This window comes from Bombus terrestris, chromosome 2 (assembly GCF_910591885.1).
Source record: "Bombus terrestris chromosome 2, iyBomTerr1.2, whole genome shotgun sequence".
NCBI classification, from domain to species: domain Eukaryota; kingdom Metazoa; phylum Arthropoda; class Insecta; order Hymenoptera; family Apidae; genus Bombus; species Bombus terrestris.
In genome coordinates, this window is record NC_063270.1 from 15,527,837 (window position 1) to 15,546,486 (window position 18,650).

An 18,650-nucleotide genomic window follows, 5' to 3' on the forward strand; every position below is an offset into this window, starting at 1 on the left:
ATCATTTTTGAAGAAATTTTCCGCGACATTTACTCACAATGTTTATCGAGTCCCTTTCTTCGTCGATCTACTTGAATTTACTTGGCGAAATACTCGCCAAAGTTCCGCGCCAAACTGGACTAACACTAGATACTTGTCGCTCGCATGATGCCATCAGGATGAGCTTATCCAGCCAAGGCAGAAAAGAGGAAGGTAGGAAGGACAATGGTTGGAGAGAAAAGAATAGCCGACAGTCCGGGAGATAAGCGACGAAGGTGGTGATGGAACAGGACAGAGAGTATTTAGTTGTGTATAGAAGAGAGAGGCGATGGTTGAAGAGAGCAGGAGTAACTGTTAGAGAGGAAAGGAAAGGAAAGGAAAGGAAAGGAAAGAGGGGAAATTGGAAGGGAGAAGGCATCGGTGCATGCGCAAGAATTTCACACGTGAGCCCGCGAATCCGCGAGAGGCTCACCTCGGGCGCTAGACGTCCTGGCGGTTCAGTGTCGTGCGCGATTTCGTATGCGGCGCTTGTCAACTTCCGGCCGTGACGGGCTTCCACGTACGGGGTCGATCGTTTCGATTCTAAAGTTTTGTCAGGTAGAAGATAACAGATAATTGGAAGAACGTATTACATGGAAGAGATGTGTGGTTCGATTTACCGGTGAATCATGAGCCAGGAACGAAACGAAAGACCCGTCCCTACTTCCTGCCACAAAAGTTATCCTAAAGAGAACTCTTGATTTGGACGGTCGATGATGAATGACTTTTGAGGCCGAGAAATTAACTAGGATGCAGCGTTTCGGCGACGGTCTGACAACGAAACGAATAAAATATCAAACAACCCGTCTGTCGTGAGTCGGTAAAAATAAAAAGAGAGGCAGAGGGAGAGAGAGAGAGAGAGAGAGACAGACAGACAGACAGAAAGAGATAAAAAAGAGGAAAGTGAGAGGCGTGCTGGGTACTCTGGCTGGAGAGAACAGGAAGCGAAAGGGAAAAATAAATTCTCTGTGGGAATCGATGGTAACGCGTTAGTATAATTAAAATCGGTAGTTGGCTCGCGGAACAGGAACAGTAGAATAAATTTTCTGACAGATTAAACTGAGGCGCGGTAAAGTAATTTCCTCATTAACGAAGGGATTAGAAGAGCAGTGGTACTCGTGATTCTACCGGTGAACTTGAACTTTTCATATAGGAAAATATTCTAATCGTTCGATTCGTGGTAGCGTAGAAAGTAACAGGTTTCGGTTAGTCTAAAAAGTATACGGCTGATCGACGATCGAAAAGGAGCTGTCCGAATGCAACGAAGAGATTGAAAATCTCTAACGAGATTCCGAAATCGATTACGCGTGCCGAGTTATTTCAGAGATCAATAACATCGCCGATCGTCGTGCGACGGCCGTTATTATCTTTATCATCGCTCATACATCGCGCGATCAGAAACCGTCCGATTCGGGCAATCGAGCCACAAGTTGGTTGATGGTCTGCAAATAGCTGGACAGCGGCGTGCGGTAACTGCAAGAAAAGCATCCTGTGTATGTGCTACACGATGGAATCCCGCTCGTAATGACTCGTAATTGCGCGAAGGAGGAGCCAACGTCGTGCTGGAACGATTTAAGGAACACCTAGCGCCACCCTCTCTCCCCCTGGCTATAATGATTAGGTGCACGCGACTTCAAGGATTACCCGGTTGAAGTGTGGTGAGCCAAGGATAAGAGATTGCGGTGGACGTATCTGAATACGGAACGTCGACTTTCCAACCAAGATAGGTTATCGCCATCCGAGTATTCAGTCGGTGTCCTACGTAAATTACAGATCGACCGTGACGCTGTTGTAGCGATTCTACTCGTCGACGTTGAGAGGGTTCAACCAGATTTAATTAAGGGGTATGTGTCAGCCATAGTACTTTCTATTCGGCCTAGATTCTCGTCTCGATTTTATTTTTTATCTCTTCGTGTCGTGCTTTTGTTTCCATTTTCGTCATTCTGTTCTCCTACTACTGCTCCTCCTACCCTCCTTCGTTCGTCGCGTTTCTTTTTGCTTCTTCTAGCGTCGCGTGTCTGGCCGAGCCGTGGTCTCGCATCATTCTCCTTAATGCTCGTCGACGACCCGTAAATCCTCGTCGGCTGAGGTTCTTTCCTCCTTCAGCTGCCGCTCTAGTCCTTGGCGCGTTCTCGTTCTCCAGCTCGCGTTTCTGTGGCCTCAATGAGCTTTCATCCTCGAGTTAACGAGCTCGATTACGTTCGTCAGATTTCTTTACGGCGACGACCGTGTTTTCGAATCGATGCTTCGTCGTACATCCTGAATGTTAATCCTTTTACGGTAACTTTTAGCCCCGCCAGTGACTGTGTCCATTTGCTGGAAAATGTCCTTCGGAGAGAATGTTTTCTTCAAGTCGTCTAACCGACGGACGCGGATATAGAAGAGACGAGAACAGAAAGAGTATATCGCGCTCTTCGTCGAACCATTGTAACGTCGTCGTTAACCATAATTTCACGAGCGCGCGATAACAACTTCGCTAGTAAAACCAATATATTCCGGCACGCTCGTGATGCAATTAATTATATTACAGATACCGCGATTACGGGGAATTATCGAAACGTGTAGCCCTCGAAATTTCATTCAGGCTTCGCGTTCGAATACCATCGTACCATGCTGAAATAACGAGGCACGAGCATCTTCTTCCTTTTGTTTTTTTATCTACTTTGTCCTTCGAAGAAGTTGCACTAAAAATTATCTAATATCGCTCGAGGTTGCGCAAGAGCCGGAAACCGAATGAATAAAAGTATTTCACAAAGACTGACCCACAGTTAAAAAATAACTACCTACCTATTCGTTTGGAATACTTTTGGAAGCATTCATAGTTTCATGTAATAGGCTTCATTAAATCCCAGCTGAATTTCTTTAAATTCCACCCTTCTTTCACGATCAAATATTTCTCGATGTAATTCACATTCAAAAATATAATTTTTATGTACAATAGACGTGGGTACATTTTTTCTTTTTATTTAATTCGAATGGTAGTGGTGGAATTGTATAATTTTCATGGAATCATTTTCCAGGGGCAAACATGGACACGTCGCCTACGTTGAGTATCGGTGGCTCGAGGGCTAGAGCAGCGCTTTTGACTACCAGTAGTACCGGGACCGGAAGTACCGATAGACGTGTCGTCTTTTTAGCTAGTCAACCGACCGTTGGGAGTAGTCACGAGACCAAGACTTGGCCGCACCATTGGTCACCGCATACGGTATGTACTGCATTATTTTACGATCGCGCATTCATTACGTCACGACTCTCGAGATCTCGCGATAAGGTCACTTTTTTTTCTTCTTTCGCGCAAATTTCATCGCAGGTAATCGTTAGATGTATCGTCCGTGTGTATGTATATGGCAGGCGTGTATGCAGGGTCGTTTTAACGAGAAACATTAGGTAAATTAGCGTCTACGTTTGGGGTCGTTTGAACAACGGTCGTTGGTTCGTTCGATATTCATCAGAAAGAATAACAGGACTGAGGATGGCTGACTATAAATTTGGATTCCGTAAAATGTTTAAACGAGTCATGGAGTGGGTAAAGAAGGGCGACAATTTCGATCGGTTCGGAAACCTTTACGACCCACGGATTTACAGCCGATGGTGGCATGTAGCTCGTCGTTGCGATTGAAATTAGAACGATTGATCTAACGACACGCTTCGCTCGGCATAAGCACTTGAATGCGCCACGCGGAAATATGCGGCGTGTACATGTAATAGGCGACACATCGAGATGGATGGCGGACTCTGTTGTAATTGATGCACGGTCGTGGTGACACTCGAGATCATACACGTCGAGAGACGATGAATCGATCTAGTAGGTTCTCTAAACAATCAATTCGCGCTGCTTACAGTTGAAATTCCATACAACTTGTCCTACCGTTTGACGATAACAGGAAGTGTCTGTAATGCATCGAATTAGAATTGAACCATTAAATAGTCCAATAAATTTGTGTCATTCCTTACTGTGATATTTTGGTCACGTTCTCATATTTTTTAAATGTTAATAAGCATCAAAGAGCTTTAAAAATCTTGTGAAATTACTGGGCGATAGGATATCGCTCATAAGTGGAACAAATTTTGTTTTTAGCAACTACTGCTTTATTTCCTTTATGAACTGCTGCATATAATACTTAGATGTCAAAAATATTCATTATCGAACTATAAAATTAATTGTTTAGTCGCTTATCGCTTCATAAAGAATGATAAAAACATCGCGGCACGAAATCATTCGACGATCTAGGAAGATCAAAATATAGAGAGAGTCTTATAATCAGCTATCGTGTTTCAGAAGAAATAGTTTTCAGATGTATCTTAGTTATGTTTCGAGTATTAGTAATTTGTGAGTGTATTACAGCACAAAATTGAATGGGAGATTCGATTATGACGTAATTAATCTACCCGTTCTTATCAGTCACATAGCCTAACAACGATACGGGCTGGTTGTCATGGCACTTTCTGTTTGCTCTCGTGAAACGCTAGCCATTCTAAAGATCTGCGTACCTATTTGATGGAGAAAGCATATGTTAATTATATGTGGGATATACGAGACCGTACAACGTGGAAACCTAAAATATCTTCTTTTACACGAAGAAACATGTGCAAGTTTTTATCACATAATGTTTAAAGAATAGTATAATAACGATATTTTATTAGCATAAATTCTTCAAATATTTGTTAAAGTAAAAGAAGCAAAAGTATTAGCAAAATTTTTTAAACTAAAAGTTAAATAAAGGAAACCTACTCTGATTTTACAAGAGTCGCCTCTCAAAATAATGAGAAGAACACGGTGCATCGTAAATCATGTTATAACATCGCGGTAACAAAAATACCTGAGTACACTCTTTCACTTAAGACAATATTTTCTAACATGTTATTATTGCCGCTAACAAAACAAACATTTCGTCTCTGGAACATCTTCTTTCTTTATCGAAAACAACGGCGATGAACTTTACCACTAGCGGTCAGCGACTCAACTTCTAGAATATGTTGTGTACAAAAATTCGAAGCCAATCAAGAATCTTCTAGAAATCTAATACGACTGAATGTTACGATCGTTGATTTAATAGCTACGAATGTTTGGACTCTAGAGACTATCATTTCAATTGTATTTCGCTTCGGGCAAATCAGATTGCTTTAAAGCGCTCCCCTGAAATCAAAACTTCTCTTTTACTTGGATCTTTTGTCGAGTTATGTGTTCATCGTAAAAAGCGATAGTCAGAAATTTATATATTCGATCGAACATATATTCAAAAGGAAAACTCCGTTGTTATAAGTTTCCAATAAATGTCATCGTATAGAATAGAACTAAATCTTTTTCATGCGTCGCTTTGTGGGCCCGTTTGCGTGCAACCCTGGTAAAGGTATACTAGGTCATCAGAAGTCTGCTTAACTTATGGAGAAATTTACATAGTTATTCGCCATACAGGACGAAGATCGTTATAGATTGGCTCGGCGAATTCCAAAAGCAAAATTACCTGGTTCAGAATCTCGTTACTATCTCTTGTCCCTTTAATATCCTGCGATTAGTTGGAGCGAACTTTTAGTGGCAGAGATTGGTTTAGCGTTGGTATTATTGATTAGATATATACATATATCTTTTTTTTTATACCAGGAATCAGTTATAATTCGTGTAAAACGTGAAACGAATTTCGGGTATTATTCAATACGCGCGTGGCTTGCTCTTATTTCGCGTAACGCGTCGAAATGGAATAAAATTGGAAACATATTTAGAAGCAGCACTCGCTCGCAAGCGCACGCGCCAACACACGAAACATTTCACGTGTTCGCGATAATGGTGTTCCTTTACCGTCGGTTAGATCCATTCTTCTAGCATGTTGTCAAAGGATAATTTGCTTTTCGCCGCTTGCCAAAATAAATACGCGATATTTTGAAATAATTGGAGCAAACAATACAAGAGAACAGAGACTGTGTGAGGGAATATATGAATAAGAGTCGTTCGACACGGACGCAGATCAGCCTGTATGGTAAAAGGAGGGTCGTGGTATTATTTACACAGCTATACAAACACGACCACGATAATCAAAGATAAATGTTGTTGGCCCGATATATTACCATAGTAAAGCTTTCTAAAGTGAGATCTGTACGTTTGTTTCGCTAATCGATCATTATGGGCGTCCGCCTTTCTATCTACTCGCGGATGTGCACTGACAAAGTTTTTGATAAAAGACACAGTTCCAAGTGACATTGTTCCATGCCACGCACGAGGCAATTGCAGCCTACCAGCAAGAATAATTTCGATCATGAAGTAAGATTCGAAGTTTCGTTTTCGTGAAAATCATCAACGAACGGTCGGTGCTTCTCATTTACTCGCGTTATTTCCCTTCGTCCGTTCTCGATCTCCGTTTTTCTTCTCTCTTTCTTTCGCGATCCTTTTTTTTTTATTTTATTTCACATGGGCGAGGAATCTACCACGAACGTCAATGAAAGTTCCGATTCCCACGAGCAAAAATTTCTGAGTTTCCGCCGCGGACACGAAGTTCGCCGCACCGATTTCCCTACAGCTGTAAATCAGGATCGCTCGATGACATTTTTCCACGAACGTTCTACACCTCTCTCTCTCCTATTCGCGAATCCAACCCCCTCTTCTCGATCTTCCTTCCACACTCGTAGAAATTTTTTCTCCCTTTTACAATCCTCTCATATTTCTTTTTTCCTCTCGACCCCTAGGTTCGAGACTTCGCCTCTAGAGTTCCATCGCCGCCATTCGTGGCCGCCTCGTATATCCGCTAACGTCCATTCATATTCCACGGCTCGCTGTATCTGTCGTATCAACTGTTTTGTCAGTTTTCGGCACGACCGTTCGATGAATGGGACTTCTTCTTAAACTTCCTTTCGCCGCACTGCTCCTTCGTTAAAATTATCGGTTCCACTCTTCTACCTCCGAACGTGCGCCGGATAGTCGAAATATAACAGAGCAATCGATAATGCAAAAATAATAATTCTGTTTTTGCACGAACCCACCGAGAGATATCGTGCTTCTATTATATTGTAGCTGCTCTCTGTTTTGGTAATTTTTGCGCCTCGCCGCGCCGTTGGCATAACATTAATTCATTCCGCGTTGCTTATATCGTGCTTGTTTTTTCCATACTTCTTCTTGTCCTTTGAAGCGTTGAGTTGATATAGGAATCTCGATTTTTTTATCTGCTATGGGTACGCTTTGGTTACATGGAATATTACTTCAAAATTCCGATTCAATCTGTTACATGTATATGATCCATTATACGTGTACGTATGCATGTGATCTGGATTTTTTCCACAAATATTCCAAAAATATTTCAAAAATATTTCTCATATAAAATATCTCTTTCTTTGCTTGAAAGTATTAAAAAACAGTATTTTTTCGAGAGTCCGCCTGATCGATCACAAAACGGAGTTACTTAAAATGCAAACTCGTCGAACGAGGAACGAATTAAAGAGCGACGAGGGGACGCGGTGAATTCGTACCGGTGGCAGTCTATCAAGGATTTTATTTCCGCATCCGGACAATGGGGAGTATATAGCCAGGTCGGAGAAGTTGGACGCGCTCGACTTACAGAGACAATGTAAGGTGTGCTCAGGTTGATCGAACTGCTGCGATTTCTGGGGCGTTGATATATGGAAGCCTATTTATTTGGATCCTGGTCGAACGAAAGCCTGTCCTGTCTTTCGTACAATGCTGCTTAAGTGGCGGAGGTACACGAAGTTCGAGGCTTGACAAGGAGATTGGGGGACAAGGGTACTGAATTAGTGCCACTCGAATACAACTCTACGAGATTGATGATTGCCAGTCGCGTCGCGTTTCTGTCCCCTTCTTCCTCGATTCGTCGCCCCTATCCGGAGGAAATCGACATTTCACATGGGCGTCATGGTGTTATCGAACCTTTTAGAGACGCACAATTAACCATTTAATAGTTGTCGACCAATCGTAACATCGTATCGTGACGGATATTACCGCGAGGCGACTAGTTATCGAAATATGAGCTGTGATATTCTTTTCACGACGGAACTTATCAAGTATACAAATTCGTTTGAATATTGCAGCTTGTCAAAGTGAAAGTAAAATATTCAGTAACGAGCTCGTTTGCACATCTACACGATGATGCCTAGATAATCACGTTAGTGAAAAAGGTATTGGTATAGATGGTGGAATATATTCGGTAACAAAATGTAGCGATAAACTTACAGCATCATTATTAATCATAATTTTATTATTATCGGTGTATTTCTCTTTTTCTCGGTGCGATATTGTACAGAGACGCTCATATACGCTTTTATCGATTCTTTCACCGCCTCTAATAATGCCCCCATAAGATATTCACGATGGCGAGACTGAGGCGTTACGCGAGACGTTAGTAATAATTTTAGTGGCATCGCGGAGAGGTACCTTAGCGTTTACGCGAAGACGTCTACGCAGAATTAACGTGTTCTTCGAACCATTAGAATCGGCACGGGACGATATTTCGGTCTAGAAAATAACAGATTTCCCGTTCTCTCTTCGATGTAACGTTGGTGCGTGGTAAGATGGAATCCGTTTGACTATGACGGGATCGAGGTATATTTTACCTTGGTGCTCTTAAGACTCGGCTGGTCGTGCAGAACGATAGATTTTTCTAGTAAAGTCGCGAGTTCTCGAAGGGCCGGGGCAGAAGCAGCCTCGAAATGGAATTCTTCGGCGGCTGAGAATACGCGAAGGCACCCTGCGCTCGGACGGCAAGGATCTAACCAGTAGAATGAGTTGGCTTTGACCCCCACCGCCCGACCTCGGCTCCGGAGCAAATTGAAAATAGGAATTGGTCCTTTGAAGTTCGAGCAACGACCCGTCCATAATCTTCTTAATAACTTTCCCTCTCTCTCTTTCTCTCTCTCGAGGATCATTTTGATTCTAGTTGGCTATCTCTTTCTCGGAAATTGCTCGCTATATGGTTTCTTAGCTCACGAACCTTCTAGGCTGCTTGATGGGTGGTACATCCTATAGGAACGTAGTACGATGTTCTAGACGTAAGTAAAAAATTTTGGTTCGTCGTTTGACAGAAATGAGTTCAGATTTCGAACGGAGGAAATCGGACGAAAATACCTTCATGGTATAGATTTTTTAAATCTTTCAATTCGTTCCTTTCATTCATTTCCTCTGATGATGTAACGCGATATAAATATACGACACGAAATACGTTCATCGTGCAATTTAAGAATTGATTTACATAGTTGGACAAATGATAAATATACGTCTTTAAATGGAATTACTTAGCAATGAGTTATTTCTGAAATGTCAAATGGCGAATCCAATTCGTTGCTGGCTAATAAAAATATGAATAACCTAAATTTAGCGTTTATATTTATTTAGTTTGTATTTATTCAGGCCGAAATGAACTTCAATAGTCAATTTTTAAAGTCAATTTCTCTTAATTTAGCGATTATAGATGAATAAATCGCCCGTTTAATCCAGAGAAAAAAATGTTACCCTCTGTTGGCAATCTATTTGATTAGGAACCAACCAATTTTTCTGCATTCATTGGACGACTGTTAGCCGCGACAAATGCTTCAAAGTGATTTATTAATGGTTGTAAAGCACGTACCGACCAACCAGGCCGAGCCATATGCGCGCTTTGTACACTCGGAAGAAGTATTTTTTAACGAGCGTAACATTTTCTTTTTACTACTTCGCTAACGACTCGACCAGCGTTACAAGGGGATGAAATTAAAAATGATTTTGCCTAAGGAACGTTCTCTCCGGTCGGTTCGTGGGAAAGGAACGTGTGCAGGATACGAACGAAATTATGCACGAAGGAACGGAATAATCTAGTTTTCGAATATTATCTTCTTCTTTTTCAACGAACCGTTCTATCTCTCACAGTGAACGTGTTAATAAATCTATAAAAGTCTGGTAACGCCTGTGCAATCAGACCTTTTAATGGCTTAATTTACGGTTGTATCAGGGACATTCGCGATCTTCCATTCTCTGCCAATATTTTATTCGATCAAACGTCAAGGTACGAACACTGTACTATGTCTCTACGGGGTTCTTCACTTTGGGACCATCGGTCGATTCCTCTTCGTCGTGAAAAAAGAACTCGACGTAACCAGCGCACGTCTCCCGATGCAACGACAATAATAAAGTATCTAGCTCAAGCGAAGCCCGGAAAATAGGCGTCGTAAAGTGAATTCATCGCTCAGCTATGCGCACGAACTTGTCGTTAACGCGACAGCCCATTACGACTTACGACTTACCTTTTCTGCTCGCGTGCACGCACGAAACTCGCCAGTTTTAACCACGGCACCGTGGAGTTTGCGATAGACCGAGCTTCAGATCGACTTTGAATTTCTTGTGGCAGGAAATGAGGGATTTCGCGCTGTTCGCTCTAGTCGAGAGTTCATTGGCTGATCTGCGTAAAATACACCATCTTCAATCACCGATGTTTCCCAATTTACGATTCCACTAACTTTTTGCGTGACAAACACTTATCCTCGTGTCACCCGCGGTTTTATTTTTGGGTGAAATATTTTTATATTATATATTTTGTGGGTGAAATTATTATATCTCGAATTGGTTATATAAGGTCGCGTAACGAAAGAGGTAAGCAAGATACATCTAAACCAAATAGAATAGAAACATTTAAACATTAACATAGACATGTATATTCAGAGTTGGAATCATTAACGCAGTACAAGCATTGTGACGATGTGGTCTAACCTTCTATATGTTATGTTGTCCCAAAAGTTTCTTTCGTTTTATAGTACGATCCATTCTGTTCTATTAGAATAAACAAAAATGGACAACAAAATGGATTGTACGTAATTCGAGAATATAATATAAAAGAAAAAATGTTGTATATCTATTATTTCCTTATAAAACGAAAGAAACTTTTGGGATAACCTAATACTACGTTAAAGTATGTTATTAAAAATTAAACACTTGAGATTTTAAAAGTATTAAAAGTGGAACAAGACACAGAGCTCATAAAATACTTCTTTTATCTATGTCGTCCTATTAGCCATCTTCTTATCTCTGTATACTGCATGTTCCATCGAACATAATGAAAGGAAAAAGTTTCAGATAGGTTACGTTAAACGCTTTATATATTTTTGTAGAAATTCAAGTTGGGGAAATATCGCAAATATTTCTGGTGTACATATTCCATTTAGTATGTTTCATTTATTCCCGAATTCGATGTTAATCCTTTGCAGACGAATTGTCTTCCCTTTCGTCGAAATAGCTGGAAAATCTGGCATGCTTTTCCTATCATAAGTCCATCCATGCACGAAGTTATTTAGGCAACGTTAACGTTTATTCGCGAGATTCTGAAAATTCAGTGGACGTGGGGAGCTGCACGGAATTTTCAACGGTTCGCGCAAACCCGTCGCCCACGATTCACAGGAAATATCGTACGTATCGTTGTCCGACGGGAACATAAGCAAACGTAGTGCCAGGAAATGACACTGGCCGCAAAACCTACGAAACGGACGAAGAAAGAACGACAGGAAAATGTCTATCGGTTCGTGGTTAGGTAGCAGTGAGCGAGTCGTTAATTTCATTTAGCGCGAACCACGAATTCGATTAACGTCACGCCTGACAATCGAAATGATCGTCGACACCTCGACATTGGCTTTCATCGAACAGGTTCTGCTTTCCATCCTCGCGTTATCCGCGGCCTTCGCGTTTCCGATATTCGTAAAACACGCCCGGAAAATGTAAGTCGACAGTGTTTCGATACATGATGCCTAAGCAATGGTAACGTTTCATTGGCGATTAAAATAACGATGAAAATCGACGAGGCTAAATTTGAACAGCGATTTCACGTACCGATCTTGTAACTTTTAATAGGATTGATACTTTAGGCAATTTTATTGTTGTTGACCAGTGTTGCGAGAACTTGTGTCCTTTTCACTGGTACTTTATTTGCAATTAGAAACACGATATGCGAGCGTGAACGTCGAAGAGATTCCTTACTTTTCTCTCTCTTCGAAACAACGTGAAAGAACCATCGCCGTGTTTGAACGAAGGATTTAAACAAGCTGCAACAAGAATGCACAACGACGAACGGCTGTTTGCCGGAGTGCGCCTGTTCCGTCGTATCCGCTTCAGCCACCTCGAGAGCGAGGGTGTCGATCGACGCCGTGCTTGACCCCGGAAGACAGGTCGTTAATTTTTTACACGCCTCGGCAACCGACTGCAATGCAAGCCACCAGGTTCCTTTCACCTGCCGTGAACCGAAGTGATTAAAGATGCACATGCAAAGTCCTGCGTGGCCGTGTGCCTCGACGCTTCGTGCTCAGCCGTACGAAGAATTCCCTCGCGGAAACCTTATCCGGCGAGTATCGTACCAGGCGTGCTCGATGCTGTCGCATAAATCATTGGGCAATTCGAAACGGGGTTGAAAAGAAATTCAACCCTCTGCTCAACCTGTGATTAATTCTATTCGTTAAGCATGGATGGACCTTGTTCTGTGGACAAACCGAGGCCAATTCCTTCGTGAATCAGTCCAAGTCATGATAGTGGATGGTTATATACAGGGACGTGAGTAACCGGAGATAACAGCAATGGGAAAGGTATCGCGAAACCATAGGTCGTGTACGATTCTCTCTCGTTCCACTTGGTTCGCGATTCCAATTTAACGCGGCCGCATCCGTTCCCCTCAAACTCGATCGTTTCTTCGTTCGCATGGATCGTTCGCTCGTTCATTTCTTCATGCTCGTCAAGCGAAACTGAAACTTCGCTCGTTCGATTCGTTGGTCGGTTCGTTCGGTGGTTGGTTGGCTTCAATTCTACCGCGGATCCTGCCAACAGAAAACGTTAGGTTCGATATCGGCCGGAGAATGAGAAAGGAAGGGGTCGACAGCGAGTAGTTAAGTAGCAGCGAAGGGTAGTCAGGTTTAAGCGCCACCTGTGCTTGTCAATTAAGTTTACGCGTCTCTCGACCCAACGTTGTGCAGCCTGTCACCCAACCTCCACCATCACCCTTAGTTATTCTCGTTCTCGACACTCAAGCAGTTTCACCCTGTTCCCTATCCCGCCGCTTTGTTTCCTTGTTCTCTTCTGTTGCCCTTTCTTCCGCGCTGTTACTTCTTCCTTGTTCCCCTTAACTCCAAGACATTTTCTCGCTTTTTTTTCGTCGTTTTCCTCTGCAAGCGCTGCGATCTCGACGAGCGTTATGAATTATTCGCTCGTGGAGGTAAAAATGTCTTCAACCACGGAAAAATTCGACTATGAGATACGTTTTCAGTGGCTTTGGTTCGCGCGTTCGACGATAAAGCGAGGTAAATATAAAATATTACAGTGTACACTAAAAGTCGAGTAATAGAATTATTTTTCAAATTTCCAAATCGTTAATTAAGATAATTTATGATCCAGCAATAAATATGAAAATGTCGACACGGATTTTTTCCATTCGAGGTTAACTCTTGTCTCTGGTGTTTTGGGGTAAACATCAAAGTGCAGTGTAGTTTCGTTCACCCGTGTTTGGTCTCTTTGGTCAGCCACCTTCCACTTCCATTTACGTTACGACCTCTTCGAAATTTTATGCTCTCAAGGGAAAATATTTTCTTCTTTCTTGTTTTTTTTTTTTTTTTTTTTTTTTTTACGAAAATGTGGACACAGCAGCTTTCTGTTCCGTGGTTTTCGCAATTTTGCTTTGTTTCCATTGACTGTGTATGATTGACGGAAACAACTACGCCGAAATACAACATACCTCCCGGACGAGCAACGGATCGCTAGCGTTTACCATCGGAAAAAAATAGCTCTCTGCTACCAATCGTACATTCAGCGTCACGTTTTTTAACATAATCACTCGTAGAGCTTCGTACATTAACTTCCATCAAGATTGTCAACGAAGGTGAATTCTGTCTCTTTCGATGGCAGTTACCCGACACGGACCCTTAAAGAGTACTTCGCGTGATTGTAAAACCTGCCATTCCCTTGGCCCAGTCTGAGCCAAATCGGAAGATACGAGTCTTTTACGATGCAAGGAATCTTGTGTATCATCCAGACGCACTCCTTGAGTAAGCACAACGCGGTTATGTGTCGTTTCGCGGCTCGTATGCGCCGTGTAATTTTTCGACGTGTGGCATACACTCGCGTGAAATATGATCGTTTCCTGTTAAAGCATCTTTCTCGGAATTGATTTTTATATGTATTGCTACGGATTTACGGAGGCGTCGTAAATTACATAATCCTGTATTTTTTAAAAGAAAATAAATAGAACGTATTAAGGCGACATCCCTAGCCATTCATACAGGGTAATGTTCCGATGCTGTACATACACTCGCGTGAAATATAACCGTTGCTTTGTAAAACTTCTTTTGCTAAGTTGATTTGCATATCCTTCTCGCAAATTTACCAGCACGATAATAAATTACAATGGCTACGAAAAGAAAAAATATTTGCGCAACATTGTATTTGTTATAGGATTTACATATTAACGAATTAGATTCAAGCATTTCTTACTTCATACAGCTGGAAAAATTGGATAGGTACTATGAAAATGAAATGTATAGAACCTGCTAAAAATTGTAAAGTAATGGCAAACAGTTGGAAGTAAGGCAAACATTCGTGATTCTTTGCTTTTTAACTGGAAATGAGTAAAACTCATTAAGGCGATACCTATGAACGTAAAGTGAACAAATCGAATCCATCGATTAGCGAATACAAAGCTATAGATATTCGTGAAACGAGTACAGTGATCGATGAATTCAGTCAGCGTAAACAGCATTCAAGTAGCGAGAATCGCGTCACAAAAGGTTGATTGTAAAGCGTGCCATTTTCGCGAGTACGATGTACATAAACGATACGATGAACGATGCATATAACATGGTGCGTACTGTAGCTGGCCCATAATGGCCACGAGACCGGATCCCGTTTTAGTTTCGGGAGATCGTAGCACACAGGCTGGCTGGTTTGACTAGCTAGCTGGTTGCCTGGCTGGTTGGCTGGCTGGCTGGCTGGCTGGCTGGCTTGCTTGCACATTCGAAAAATCGGTGTTTGTTATTGCCAAGCGTGCATGTACGTGCGGTCCTATCCAGTCGCGTGTGGTCCGCCTCGATATCCGGAAAAATGTACTCACAGATATTGCGCCGACACGAAAGTAGTGTGCGCCCCTCTCCGTGGCTTCTCCTCCGTGGCTGAGTGCACCGAATTGTTATTGCCGAACAATCGATTTCTGATTCCACCAACCGTCGAAAGGCTTCTCCTAGGATTGTTCTTGCTCTCTCTGTTTCCACTGTTCTGTTTAGCCTTCTTTCTCTCGTACACTCCTTCCTTTTTCTGTTCCTTTCTGGCCACCCGATGTGTTCGCCTTGTTCATTTTTCCTGTATTTTATCAAATTTTATCTGTAGTTATTCTATACGCTTGTAATTTGTCGTAATGATTTTACGAATAATAAATTTTGCAATGTATAGTCCTCCATTGATACCGAACGTGATAATTAATAGGCAAACTGAATGTGGCGTCAAAGTCTATGTGACAAATAATCGGGAGGCGCAAAAATTCCAGACAAACAGGTCTCTCTCCTATTTTAAATTTCTATCACTGAACCGTATAACCGTCAGAAGGAGATGTTTCGCCGGTAATTGGTGTCAACAGTTCTGAAACGTGGCACGCGGGACGGCAATTTCACGCGCGATGGGATGAAATTCTCCCAGGTGGAGGATTGCGCACGACAGAAACTGTTATGGAAATCGTCGAACTGTAAATAATTAAGTTTAAATAATTCATTAATTAGTGGACTTTAATTACAAACGCCATCAATCCATTAGCGCGTCCGTTCTGACAACGATACTTGGCAAACGGAAGAACGAAGAAGTCGGTGAACCGTCTATCCCGGGGAAACAATGGAATCATCGACGACACGTGTCGTGACAGCAGCGCGTTCAGTCGCTAGCTGGCATTGCTCCCGCTAATTGAACTTATCAATATTAATTGACTATCGTTGTTTAGAACGACGCTAGTGTGTGCACCATTAGAGACATTAACACGGCCGCAGCAGAAATTGCTTTAATTTAGTAGTCTTGCATGTCTCTAACGGGATTGTAATTAACTATGCATCACAAGGGGGAATGGCGACCGCGTCATTCACCATGGGTAACGGCGTGCCACGAAAATCTGATAATTCCAAGCAACGCGCACGGGGGTAAATTGGCAGGTTCCCTAAGACGCGACTTTCCCCGGCGCTTAATCGAGTCACGTGTAAACAACCACTCGACTTATCTGATGACATGGATGATGAGCGTATCGCACGCGAGAAGTCGAAACGACTCGCTTGAAACACAGCGAACTCGTTTTCCTTACTCTTTCCTCTTTTTTCGGCGTGCCTCGGTCATCCTATTTCTCGTTTGTGAGTTTAGGATTTCAGCCACTCTTTCCGCTCTCCAGCATTCGTTCACTCCACAGTCCATTCCTTTCGAACTAAGTCGGTAAATTCATTTATTTACGTTTGAGCGACGAACGCATGGCTCGACGAATCAATATCGTTTGAGTATGTACGTATTACATATGCACATTTGTATATGTACATGATCGTTTCCGTAACATGATGCGATGTGCGCGTAAATGCACGCCAAGGTTAGCAATTATATAAGAGCACTAGGGAATTATTCATAATATTTGTGGAGTCCGCTAACTGGTGCCTCTCAGCTTCAATTTCGTTTCCTCATAAAGCGTACGTTGCTTAAAACCCCCATTCACGGATGTTAGTAGTTCCTATGGCCTGAATATACTGAAAAACTAGCACATAAAAACGGGATAAACGTTGCGAATCGTTACAGTTTCAAATAAAGCGATATCTATGCTTAACTGCGTGATGCTGGGATAGACGGTGACTCGTTACAAGTTTATGTTTGACGCAAATCCTCTTTTCCATCCTCTATCGGATATTCTTCTCCACCCTTTGTATATCATTCTAATCTTTTTCCATCAAAACCATTTGTAATCTTCACTCGCTACATACATGAATGTACTATGTTCCCGCCAAAAAGCGAACAGAGATTCGCAAATTGGAGACGAGAACAAAAGAACTATCGACACCATCTTGTTCGTACATCCAGGACTTTAGGTACGATCAGCATCAAACTCGATTTCGCTTGGATATAAATCTCGGTGGCCCTGACAAGGTGTATCGTGCCTTTCCAGGAGGTTATAGGGAGTCTTCGTGCCGGTTACACGGTGGTGGCTGTGGCGTCGAAACGACACGAGGCGAGGGTTGAACGCTGGCAAAAGGAGGGAGGGTTGAGTGACGGTATAGAGGGCGAGAGGGAGAGAATAAGGTTGGCAAGCGAGCGCACGAATATAGATGGCAGGTACGTGTTGTCCTGGACGACCAACCCCCGAGCTGCACTCGACTGATTTACTACCCTCGTCTTTGGCTCTGGGGTATCGGATTCGTTGAAGGTCCGGCCGAGGGTGCCAATCGAAAGTTGTATTAAAACGACGATGCCTTACACACGATACCTCGCGGCCATGGAAATTCTTCTTCCGCTGTCACTAGTCGAGTTTTCCCTGTAACGAAACCAAGGGAAAGGGAAAGAAATCTCAAGTTTTTCAGAAGGGGAAGTTTTTCTGGTTACATCGATGATACGTCGACCGCGATCTTGCTGCCCATCCCTGATTTTATTGTAGGAAAACGGATATGTCAAACGGCTGCAAACCATTCCACCGAGAAACCGAACATCGCAAAGTTTACGAGATGTAGCCTTTCGATACATGTCGATGAAACATTCTCACCGACGTATCTTGATTTACGACGTTTAAGGAAATATTCTTCGGAGCGTGAACTTTTCTTCCGATTTTCGCGTCTCAATTCTTTATCTAATCGCGAGATAATTTAAAAGTAACGGAAATATTTTTATCGAATTTTACTAAACTAAGACGGATATGAAGATAAACATTCGTTACATTCTCGTTGCCTTCTCGTTGACTCCTCGAAAACTTTATCAACTTTCTAAATATCATAGTCGCAGTTGACCTCCGGTGCCACTTATTTCATCAACTCTGTACCTTCGACCGAAACATCAGGTCCAGGAAATTCATATCGAGCCACTGCGAGCTACTCGCTGTAAATTGTAAAATCAAAAATAGCTGCAGTCCGGGATTACCGGGCAAAAATAGAGCGTCATGAAGGAGAAGCTAGAAGCGCGTAGAAATAATTCGCGGCTCGTTCCCTTTTCAGCTTGTCCGAGCGGAAAAATATTCGCGTTGAAATAAGCTAGCGCAGTACGAGATAACGTGCCCCGGGGCGGAAAGAATATTTTCATAGAGAAGAATGCGAGTACCGGAATACTTTTCAAAAGATGATTAAATCGTTTGAAATCTCCTTGCCGACGAATAGAACGAAAGACGTTGTTACTAGTGGACGCGTTACTATCCTTGTGAATGTCTTAGAGCAACGCAAATGTTGGAACAACTTGAAAAGGAGGCGAGGTATGTCGTTAAAAATTTGCGAGCTCCAGTAGACAAATGGCGGTGATCCTTATCGCGGGTTGTACAGGCCGCTATTAACAACGGCCGCAAAAACCTGCAATCTGAGGTCAAAGACAAATCGTTCCTCGTTGCGCTGCGATCTTCTCTGTAACTTGACGTAGCCGCCATTTGTTCGCTGCTACGGTTTTACGTTACGCGAGACAGAAAGAATTCACACCGGTCTTATCGTCTCTGGTG

General features: G+C 42.5%; 1 protein-coding gene across 1 annotated transcript in view; it reads left to right on the plus strand.

The window, feature by feature from the left end:
* Positions 1-452: 452 nt before the first annotated feature.
* LOC100643642 (zeta-sarcoglycan) overlaps positions 453-18,650 on the plus strand; it is a 186,209-nt gene continuing 168,011 nt past the window's right edge. The window contains exons 1-2 of the mRNA XM_048409987.1: positions 453-1,862; positions 3,039-3,223. Of these exons, the coding sequence (XP_048265944.1) occupies positions 3,047-3,223 (177 nt within the window). The 5' untranslated portion in view covers positions 453-1,862; positions 3,039-3,046. The remainder of the gene's footprint in view (positions 1,863-3,038; positions 3,224-18,650) is intronic.